The sequence below is a fragment of the Vipera berus genome (assembly GCF_964194415.1).
Source record: "Vipera berus genome assembly, chromosome: 1".
Taxonomy (NCBI): domain Eukaryota; kingdom Metazoa; phylum Chordata; class Lepidosauria; order Squamata; family Viperidae; genus Vipera; species Vipera berus.
The window spans coordinates 342,577,803-342,589,564 of record NC_138202.1 but is presented as its reverse complement, the minus strand read 5'-3'; the positions used below and the strand labels follow the sequence as shown (position 1 = coordinate 342,589,564).

The following is an 11,762-nucleotide window of genomic DNA, read 5'->3' as shown; positions in this document are numbered from 1 at the left end:
TCTCTTAGTCCTGGTTTCTGAATCTAGGAAGTTTTAATGTTATATTTTAATTATTTTTCTATTTGTTTCTATTTTTCTATTTGTAAGCTGCCCAAAGTCACCTTTCAGGGGAGATGGGTGGCATAAAAATTTAATAAATAAATAAATAAAAGTTGCAAGCACACCATCAGCACATAGAATTAGGAAACAGGCAATGTGCATTATGCCTTACCAGAGGGAACAAGGAGTAAAAGCTCCAGCCATCTTTTTGAAGTTTGGTTTCTCAGCTATTACACCATAGGCAAAAGAGGGAGTAATACAAGGAGTTGATGGTTACTCCAACTTTATAAAGGTTCTACACAGTACCATTCCAGTTCCAGTTAAATATTCACTGAGCTCTACTAGGATTATTTGGGTTCCATTAGGAGCCTTAATAGAGTATTCCTGTAGAATATGATTGCCTCAGGAGAGAAACCAGAAATCTCACACAGGTATATTAGAACTGAAGGGGAATCCTGCATAAGGAAACTACTCGAATAATCTCTGATAATCCATGTGACCCAACCTCCAAGCAAGCAAGTTATATTTTCCTTTGCCTTACACACTGGTAACATCTTGATACTCCTATCTATGCATTGGGACGTTAGTAGAAAGGCTTCCTTAGCTTCTAACTTTTAGCACCAAAGAACTAATCCAAGTAGCAACGTCATGGTCTCTGCTCAACAACAATCAGCATTAGAGTTCAGAAAAAGCAAAATGTGTGTATGGAACTATCAACCAATAGCGTGATGCCTGTGAAGCTTGCCAGTCAGCTGGCAGCAGGGGAAATGATCCACATGGTTCTAATACCACATCAAGGACATAATCATGTGCCGCATGACAGTTTTTATTATGAAGGTTGGAAGAACTTGGCTAGGCTGACAATTTCCTAAGCAATACTTAGTCTGCTGATGGCATGTGGCTCTCAAGCTTGTTTGCGGCCATTAGAATCTTCACACACACACACACACACATGTAACTAGGCAGCAAATTACACAAAACTCAAAACGCCTCTCACAATTATACCACCTGCTCCAATGACTCTCACCCTGTTATGATGGAAACTGGTTGTTTACATCCAAAGGGAATTAAAGAGAAGCAATAACAAATGTTGCACCAAAAACGGCTGTGGCAAGAAGCAAATTGGCATGGATCATTTAAAAATGGTCATGACTTTAAAGCATAAGAGGAAGTTGTTTGCAAAGAGTTCTTTCCATAGTTTCGCCCAGTAACGTAAAACACTTCTGTGACTTTGAACACTTGGTTTGCCACTCACCTGATCTGGAAAGGGTCAGATCAGGTTACTATTGAATGAGAGATCAGGATAAAATCACAGGACTGAGAGCCAGGCTGGGAGGTCAAAAAAGCATCTGGAAAGAGCAAACCTCAAGTAGACAGTCCATGAACTCTCCTGTAGTTGAGTTAGTTCTAGTAAGTCTATCTTTTGTATGGACCCAACCGATATGTGCTTATGTGACAGATCACAGCTAAACAAACCTTGGCTTAGCAGCATAGTTAGGCCACCAAGTTGGTCCGACTTCACCCATAACTGACATCCTACTGTTTGACCCACCATCTCAGAAGCAACAAAAATGATTAGGGGGCTGGAGGCCAAAACATACGAAGACCGCCTACAGGAATTGGGTATGTCTCTAGTCCAGGGGCTCTTTTATGACTCATGGACTTCAACTCCCAGAATTCCTGTGTCAGCATAGCTGTCTCAGGAATTCTGGGAGTTGAAGTCCATGAGTCATAGAAGAGCCAAGGTTGCCTACCCCTGCTCTAGTCTAATGAAAAGAAGGATTGAGGGGGCGGGGAGAGACATGATAGCAGTGTTCCAATATTTGAGGGGTTCCTACAAAGACGAGGGGGCCAAATTATTTTCCAAAGCACCAAAAGGCAAGACAAGAAACAATGGTTGGAAAGTAACCAAGGAGAGAAGGAACCTAAGAACTAAGGAGAAATTTCCTAACGGCAAGAGCAAAGAACCATTGGAATAGCTTGCCTTCCTAAATTGTGGGTGCTCCATCCCCGGCGGCTTTCAAGAAGAGACTGGACAACCATTGATCTGAAATAGTATAGGGGTTGAACTAGATCAGGGGTCTTCAAACTTGGCCTTTTTATGACTTGTGGACTTCAACTCCCAGAATTCCTCAGCCAGGCAGACTGGCTGAGGAATTCTGGGAGTCGAAGTCCACAAGTCATAAAAGGGCCAAGTTTGAAGACCCCTGAACTAAATTCTAGAAGACCTTCAAGGTCCCTTCCTGCTCTATGATTATCCTGTGTTCTCGGGGGGAGGGGGGGAGAGAACAGCACAGCCACTGCTCTCTCCCCCCGACCTCTCGTCCTCCTGCCCGCGGTCGTCCTTCCCTGCCCGCCCGCTGGCTTCGAATCGGCGCCCATTGGTCGGGCCCTCAGCGGGCGGGTCCCCGAACAGCCTTGGCGGATTGGCTGAAGCGTCCTTCCGAAACGTCGCTCCCGCCTCTTTCTCCACTCCGCCCCCGCTGTGCGGGAGGGCGCGTCGGAAGGGTTGCCGTCGGTCGCTCACACCGTCGCCATGGACCGCCGGTCTTCGCTCGCCGATTGCCTCCGGGACTGGGAGGAGCTGCAGGACGGCTTCCAGCTCGTGCAGGTGCTCTTCGGAGCGGGGTGGGGGGCGGGAAACGCCTCGTCACGGGGAGAGGCGTTGTCGAGCGGAGACCACCGGAGCCGGGAGGAAGGGGCTGTTGGCGAGCGGGGAAGCCGGGCTCAGCCCCGCGGCCGCCTCTTCGCGGGGTGGCAGGCGGCGTTCCTCAACCGGGCATCACCTGGAGAAATGGGGCTGCTGCTCCATTCCCAGCCCGGAGTTGGAAAGCGCCTTAAAACAAAACAAAAAAAACAAACCCAAAACCTCTCGGATTGGGCCAGCGAGCCGTTTTCTCCTTCTCGCTTGGGTGAAGAAAAGAGTATTTCAAGCATGTGCAGATTGCCTGGGCCCGAAAGGCGGGGGCGGGGGGGGCATGAGCCGTGCGGGCACAAACTCGGGTTTCTTTAGCCGGCAGGTAGAAGCCCAACAACCTCCGTGTTAAAGCAGAACAGTGTTTTTATATCTTCTCGTGCGTGCATGGAAAGCATTGCTGAGCATATGAAGAATGCCTTCCCCTTGTGCTTTCAGCAGATGTGAAGGTGGAAGGTTTTCTGAGCGTGCTGCATATCTCTTTCGGTATCTGAAGGGGGCATTTGCAGACCAAATGATCTGGCTTTATTTCTTAAGTGGAAATGATAAGTCTGCCTTCTGCAAAATAGCCACGTTTGGCTGGAGCAGCCTTCTATCCAGCAGTAGATACTGTATACAGAAGACATGGCGATCATTAGTTACTACTAGTCCAAAGGGTTATACATTATCAGTATCAAGGGCACTGTACCTCTGGTACCAGTTGCATAATAGCGATTATTAGATGGCTTTTGCTCTACTGTAAATTACCAAGTCAAAGGATATCTAAAATAATCTAAACTACCTGCTAGATAGGTGGTTTTTTTAAAAAAAAACACCTTACTACAGTTTATCTGCCAATTTGTAATCTAGCCTATTTGACAGTTCTGTTGAAAAAAATGACCATTTTTCTTGGCAGTCTTTTCTACTATTTAGAAGATATATATTTTTATTTTATTTTTATTTTTAATTCCATTTATATCCCGCCCTTCTCCGAAGACTCAGGGCGGCTTACAAGCTTGGCCAGATTCACGGAACATTATACTAAATCATTGCAGGTTGCTGATTTATGGCATTGTGTGTATGCAGACTCAGTCAGTTGTGTTTATTCAACAAACTATGGTTTAGTTTCAAACTTTTCAGGTTGTGGAATGTGATTAGCTATCTGAAATCCTGATCAAGAAACAAAGTTATGTTCAAGACAACTTTTTTTCCCCCTTACTCTCTCACAGAACCCCATCAAATCCTTGTGGTGCTTACGGTTCTGCAAAACAGTTTGAAAAACTTGGTTAAATACGTGGTGATCTTAAGCAGATCTTGATAGTTAAAATCTCCTTTTGAGGAATTTAGCTTTTAAGTTTCCTGGAGGTATCTAGCTGTCCCCTTGAAAATAGGATGCTGAATTTTTAGGTATCCAGATTAACTGGATCTTCTGTTTTTTCAACCAGATTGACTTCCAGTCCTTCTTTTTTCAATATACTGTATTATTAGTGAGGAGAAAAGTGAAAGTGTTTGTGCATGAGCTCCAGGTGCTATGGAAAAATCCTAATACTGTGCAGGTGTGGATGAAGTAGGCTTGTTTTGATTATGGGGTATGAAAGGTGTGGCACGAATATGGGAAAGCGGTCTCCCTTGATTCTCCAGTTGGTTTCTGAGAAGCCTGAATTGTTGATCTATTGATAACTGGAGTTACTGAGGAGAAAGGTAAAGAATTTGGGGAAAGATGTTAAATAAAGTGACTCTAGCCTGATTGAGAGCAGCATCTATTCTAGATGTTTTATGCACCTGGAGTTTATTCTGGAGTAAAGGTAGCTAGAACATCAGCTGTATTTTATTCAGTTTATATATTGTACGACTGTCTAAAATACAACAATTGACTATAGTGTCTTTATCAATCAGCTCAGAGTATTGGGGGGTGGGGGTGGCACAGTGTTGTGCCAGTTCACCTCCTTTCTTCAGTCTCAATTCCAGTTGGTGATGATTGGGGAGGGAGAGTCCTGCCTTACTGTTTGAGGTGCCTCACGATTTGGTCCTTTCTCCTCTTTAACATCTACACGAGGGCATTGGGGGAACACATTTATTGCAATGGGTTGCGGTTGTATTACAGGTAGTCTTCGACTTAACAGCCACAACTGAGCCCCAGATTTCTGTTGCTAAGTGAGACATTTCTTAAGTGAGTTTTGCCCCATTTTACAACCTTTCTTGCCAGAGCTGTTAAGTGAATCACTGCAGTTAAGTTAGTAACACAGTTGTTAAGTGAATCTGTCATCCCTATTGGCTTTGCTTGTCAGAAGTTGCAGAAGCTGATCACATGGCCCCCAAGGCGCTACAACTGTCATAAATATGAGTCAATTGCCAAGCATCTGAATTTTGATCACATGACCGTGGGGATGCTGCAATGGTCATAAGTCTAAAAAAACCATGTCACTTTTTTCAGCGCTGTTGCAACTTTGAACAGTCACTAAATAAAATGTTTATAGAGGATTACCTGTAGCATGCTGATGATACCCAAGTATGTATCTCTGCCTCTAACAAATTAAGCAATATCATGAATTTTTTATACTATTATACAATACTATTTATACCTGTCAACTGTGGGGATCTGGATGGGGAATAACAGGCTTCAGATGAACCCTCACAAGACTGAGTGATTCTGATTTTGGGGCCCACTGATTCCAGTATTATGCCATCTTTGGTGCTGGATGGGGATGCACTGCCCCAGACATACCCAGTGTGTAATCCAGGGCTCCTCCTAGACTCACAACCCCTGCTTAATGAGCAGATGGCTGTCATGCCTATGGGGGCCTTTGCACAGCATCATGTGTTTCAGTTGCCCCTCTTCCCAGATAGGCAAGCCCTGCTTATGCCCTAGTTACCTTCGGTTTAGACTATTGTAATGCACTTTGGGGCTGCCCTTGAAGAGTATCTGGAAGCTTCAGCTGGTACAGAATGCCGCAACCCAGACAGTTACGTGTGCTCCTAGAACAGCGTGTGCTGCTGCACTTTTGCCGTGCAAGTTGCATTGGCTACCAGTTTGTTTCTAGGTCCAATTCAAGGTGCTGATTTTAACCTTTCACGCCTTTCATGATATGGGACTGGGTTATATGAGGGACCGGCTCTCCCCAATTACATCAGCCCACCCCATTAGACCTGGCACATTCAGGTACCATCTGTTAAAAGGTAAAGGTTCCCCTGCACATGCGTGCTAGTCGTTTCCAACTCTAGGGGCCGGTGCTCATCTCCGTTTCAAAGCCGAATAGCCAGCACTTGTCCGAGGACGTCTCCGTGGTCATGTGGCCGGCATGACTAGACGCCAAAGGCACACGGAACGCTGTTACCTTCCCACCGTAGCGGTCCCTATTTTTCTACTTGCATTTTTACGTGCTTTCGAACTGCTAGGTTGGCAGAAGCTGGGACGAGTAACAGGCGCTCACTCTATTACGCAGCACTCAGGATTCGACCCGCCAAACTGCCAACCTTCTGATCAACAAGCTCAGTGTCCTAACCCACTGAGCCACCGCGTCCCTACCATCTGTTAGGAACATGCATTTGGTGGAACCCAGGCAGCAGATCTTCTCTGCTGTGGCACCTGCCTTATGGAATATTCTTCTGGCTGAAATCAGATTAGTTCTGTCCCTATTGAAGTCCATCAAGACCTGATTATGTCACCAGGCCTGGAGGTCCCAGCGATCTGTAGATAGGTCTAGATGGCTCCACTATTGAGATGGATATTTCCATTGCCTTTGTATATTTTGCTTTTATAATATTTAAATTTTAATACTGATTCTTATATTTTTATATGATTGTTGTATTTATGTGTTTATCTGATTGCTATACACCAGAGTCACTTTTCATGAGATGGGTGGTCGTATGAATTTGATTGATAAATAAAATATTGCTATTACCAAGGAGTCCGAGTTTGTGCAATACAGGTAATCCTCGACTTACAACCACAATTATGCCCCAAAATTTCTGTGGTTGTGAGATATTTGTTAAGTGAGTTTTGCCCTATTTTATGATTTTTCTTCCCACAGTTGTTAAGTGAATCACTGCAGTTGATCAGTTAGTAACCTGGTTAAGTGAATCTGGCTTCGCCATTGACTTTGCTTGTCAGATGATTGCAAAAGGTGTGACCCTGGGACACCGCAGCTGTCATAAAAATGAAACAGTTGCTAAGCATCTAAATTGTTTTTTTTTAATGACAAATTTTATTATTTAAAATATTTAAAAACTTTGGACATGGTGTTATCGGTCTAACATACCTTCTTGTCTTACATCATTTTTTGTGTGTTATATACATTTTATATGCATATCATTTATATACAGTTGTACACATTAAACATATTCATACATTTATGCCAATAATTTTCTTCAATCTTATCATCCACCTTATTCTAATATTACTTAAGTTCATAATCTTGTATACTTCTATTAAGACCTTCCTTTCTGTTCCCACCATAGGTGAAATTTATTCCAAATTTTATAATATTCTGACTGTTCTTTATTTTTAATTCCAAAATTAACATCCATTTCTGCGCATGCCCATATTTTGTTTATCACCTCACTCTCATCAGGTACTTCGCTATCCTTCCATTTCTGGGCGAACGTCATTCTCGCTGCTGTAATAATATGTATCATTAAGTATATCTCTTCTTTACTATATTTCTCTTTTGTTATACCAAGCAGGAAAAATTCTGGCCTATAATCTATTCTCCCTCCTATTATTTCCTCTAGCCATGTCTGTATCATTTGCCAAAACCCTTGTGTCTTTTTACAGGTCCACCATGTATGAAAATTTTGATCACATGACCACAGGGATGCTGCAAAGGTCGTAACTATGAAAAATGGTCATAAGTCACATTTTCCATTGCCATTGTAACTTTGAACGGTCACTAAACAAAGTGCTGTACACAGAAGGACACTGATCAGGAATGAAACTGATCAAGAATGGCATACAGAAAAACACAAACCAGGCTTGGTAGATAATGCTTTGGTGGACATTTAATAGATCTGGTTGTACAAACCTAGCTTCTGGGTAGATTGATTTATTTACTCCATATACATCCCAGCTTTCATCAGGAGCCCAAAGCAGTTTGTACATGAATTTTAACCCTATGAAATTGGTTGGGCTGGGGAAAAAATGATTGATCCCAATTACCCAGTGAATTACAATGGATTAAGGGTGGGCTTGAAATAGGATCTCCCTGATCCTAGTCCAGATGTCAAAACAGGTATCAGCCTTTAGCTGACCTTGGCTGCTCTTAAAAATATTAGGCAGGTTCAGAGTTGATTAGCACTTGGATGAGAGACCACCAAGACTGTGGACTAGACTGGAAAGTAGAAAAAAAATCCTAGAAAAAGCAGTGACAAACCACTTCTGTATTATTGCCAAGAGTTTGAAGTCAAGCTTGACTTGAAGGAGTCTTACCGTAATTCAAGAACACCTTAATTAAAGAAAAAGAGGTCTGTGCACATGGAAATAGTAAAGATACAGGGAGGAATTTTGCAATGATGTCTGAATGGATGGGTGGTTTTTTCTTCCTGTTGATAATGCAGCTTATCAAAAAGAATATTCTTATTCCCAAGGATGGGAATAACAGAATAACAGAGCGGAATAACAAGAATGGAGGGAATTCTCTGGACTTTTGGGTCCCTGTCCTTTTCAACCAGTTTTAATGTACCAGACTGCAATTCGATGGATACTTAGGAACTAAAGGACAACAGTTGGATGTAAGGGAATATCTGACATTGTATCGCTGCACCTAGACTTCAGAACATCTACTGACCTTTGTGTCTAAATATCTTCTACATTTGCATGCAAAGCACAAATAATTGTCCTGTGTTACTCTGTAATAGTTGTGACATACCTTTTCAGGTGGCACTGAAACTTGAATAATGAGGGAGTTCACATTCTGACTTGTATTTTATCCTGGTTGAAAAGTTGTTCCTTAGCCTTGTGAAGTACAATAGATTGAGCAACAGGGCTGTACTTGCAGCTCTGCCAAGCAAGCGCAGACATCTCTACATTGAGACCAAAGTACAGTCTTGCTTAGTGATATTACATCATCAGTGTACTATCAGAAAAGTGCAGTTCCTGAATTCCGTCTTCTCTCTTTCCCTACTTTTCCACAAGCAGAGAAACATTAGAAGCTTCTGGTCAACCATTTTTGGCTCATAAGCTATTTGATACCTCCTGGATTCAAGCACCTTGTAAAGCCATTATGGGGTTGTTTGTTTAGTATAGGTAGTCCTTGACTTACAATAGTTCATTTAGTGACTGTTCAAAGTTACAACAGCCATGAAAAAAGAGACTTATGAATGTTTTTCACACTTATGACTATTGCAGCATCCCCATAGTAATGTGATCAAAATTTAGCTGCCTGGCAACTGACTCCTATTTATGACGGTTTACAGTGTTCCGAGATCATGTGATCACCTTTTGTGACCTTCTGACAAGCGAAGTCAATGGGGAAGCGAGATTCACCTAACAAGTATGTTACTGACTTAATAACTGCATTTATTCACTGGCAAGAAAGTTCGTTAAATGGGGCAAAACTCACTTAACTGTCTTGCTTAGCAACAGAAATTTTGGACTCAATTGTGATCGTAATTTGAGGACTACCTGTACATTGTGTGAATTTACCCACTGTAGTTTATAAATCGGTCTGGCTTAACATTTTGTAACTTATTTATTTTTAAATATTTTCAGTTTGTTTGCCATTCAAATAACCTTTTGGTGAATTATGATTAGATTAGAAAACCAATATATAACAAAGCTAGATTATTAAAACACAGCAAAGAGGTTTTTTAAAGCAGGGTTTTTCAACCAGTGGTACACATACCACCTGTGGTACTTTGGCACGTGGCAGGTGGTACACGACCGTCCTAGAGAAGTGTAGCAGGGGAGGGGAATGAGCTGAAGCGACCCAAGCCTGAGGGAGAGGCAGCTGGAGTTGCAGGACTGTCAGGGCTCGGCAGAAGCCCCAGGAACACAGCCAGGGCTCCAGCTGATTGGTGCTTTTGGAAACAGCATAGAGCTGGAGGTGAACTGAAGAAAAAGAGGGGGAAGAGAGGATATAAAAGGCGGTGGCTTTGGTGGGAAAGGGGGAAAAAAGACAAGGAAAGAGAAGAGAATGGAGAAGAAGCTGTGGAAGGAGAGCTCAGCAGTCAGGGAGGGAGTTAAAAGAGACAGGGAAGAAGCAGCTGTTGCTAGAAGATAAGGTCCCCTGGTTCATTTTCTCCAGCCAGGAGAATGCAATCAACGCTGATGAAATGAAAAGCCGGCAGATGAGCATGTTGGAAAGGAGGTGGATTTATTTCAGAAGCTAGTGGGTTCCTGGTCAACTGGCAGCTTGAATGGATTACCATAAGGATTTTTATACAGTTTTTACAGCGTTTTGTAGTTCAGCGGTTTGGTTTGTGTGGTTTGGTTATTGGAATATTTTACTCTGTTTCACAAAGGCTAGAAATGAGTCCAAAGTGTTGGCTTCATAGGTTTAATCTCTTTAAACAAATGTAATTAGTTTTACCCCCTTATCTTGAGTCTGTCTATGGCTTTTAGCAAGTTTTCTTTGTAGGTAAACAGGCTTAAAACAGGCTTAAAACAGTGGTTTTCCTGGGCTCCAAGATCACTGCAGATGGGGACTGTAGTCAAGAAATTAAAAGACGCTTGCTCCTCGGGAGGAAAGCCATGGCAAATCTAGACAGCACACTAAAAAGCAGAGACATCACCCTGTCAACAAAAGTGCGTATAGTCAAGGCTATGGTCTTCCCAGTTGCAATGTATGGCAGTGAAAGTTGGACCATAAGAAAGGCTGAGCGCAAAAGAATTGAGGCCTTTGAACTCTGGTGCTGGAGAAGACTCCTGCGAGTCCCTTGGACTGCAAGGCGATCAAACCGGTCAGTCCTAGAGGAGATCAACCCTGACTGCTCTTTAGAAGGCCAGATCCTGAAGCTAAAACTCAAATACTTTGGCCACCTAATGAGGAGGAAGGACTCACTGGAGAAGAGCCTAATGCTGGGAAAGATTGAGGGCAATAGAAGAAGGGGACGACAGAGAATGAGGTGGCTGGATGGAGTCACTGAAGCAGTAGGCGTGAGCTTAAATGGACTCCAGAAGATGGTAGAGGACAGGAAAGCCTGGAGGAACATTGTCCATAGGGTCGCGATGGGTCGGACACGACTTCGCAACTAACAACACATAACAACAAACAGGCTTAATTTAAGGTTATCACTTTTTGCAACTGCTGGAACCTGTTTGTTTAAACTGAGGGAGGGAGGGAGTAGCACAGCTTGTGCAAAAGCTTTTGTGTGTGTGTGTGTGCAAAAAAAGGTGCCGGAACACCATTCTGAGCATTCTATGGGAAAAAAAGCCCTGCTTATACCTTTATAGACAATCTGTGTCCTAATTAGTTTTCCCAATTTTTAATTTTCCGTTAATATTTAACTTAACATTTAATATTATAGTTTCCACGTTTTAAGTAACTAAAGTTCCCATTATCACAATACATCACAAAGTCTAATATTAGAATACACATCTATTTGAATATATTCTATTTCTCATCATCTTACATCAACTAATTAATAATACGATTCATTCTTATTTTCTATTAATTTCCAAACATCTTAAATTTAGTAACCAAATTTTCTCTTGTTTCAGCATCAAATACTTCCTCTCTTTTTCTCTTAATGTCTGATCTCATATTTAAGCTAATACAGTTTTTATTATATCAGCTAAGTAAAAAACATGTTTATTACATTTATCAATATATTTTAGCTTTTATATATATATGTATATGTAAGAAGGGATGCGGTGGCTCAGTGGGTTAGGACGCTGAGCTTGTCGATCAGAAGGTCGGCAGTTTGGTGGGTCGAATCCCGAGTGCCGTGTAACAGAGTGAGCGCCTGTTACTCGTCCCAGCTTCTGCCAACCTAGCAGTTCGAAAGCACGTAAAAATGCAAGTAGAAAAATAGGGACCACTACGGTGGGAAGGTAACAGCGTTCCGTGCGCCTTTGGCGTCTAGTCATGCCGGCCACATGACCACGGAGACG

At 42.5% G+C, this 11,762-nt stretch overlaps 1 protein-coding gene across 1 annotated transcript in view; it reads left to right on the top strand.

The window, feature by feature from the left end:
- The first annotated feature begins 2,528 nt into the window (after positions 1-2,528).
- Positions 2,529-11,762, top strand: part of TMEM120A (transmembrane protein 120A) — a 36,354-nt gene continuing 27,120 nt past the window's right edge. Inside the window, exon 1 of the mRNA XM_081314110.1 lies at positions 2,529-2,650. Coding sequence (XP_081170236.1) covers positions 2,576-2,650 — 75 coding nt within the window. The 5' untranslated portion in view covers positions 2,529-2,575. The remainder of the gene's footprint in view (positions 2,651-11,762) is intronic.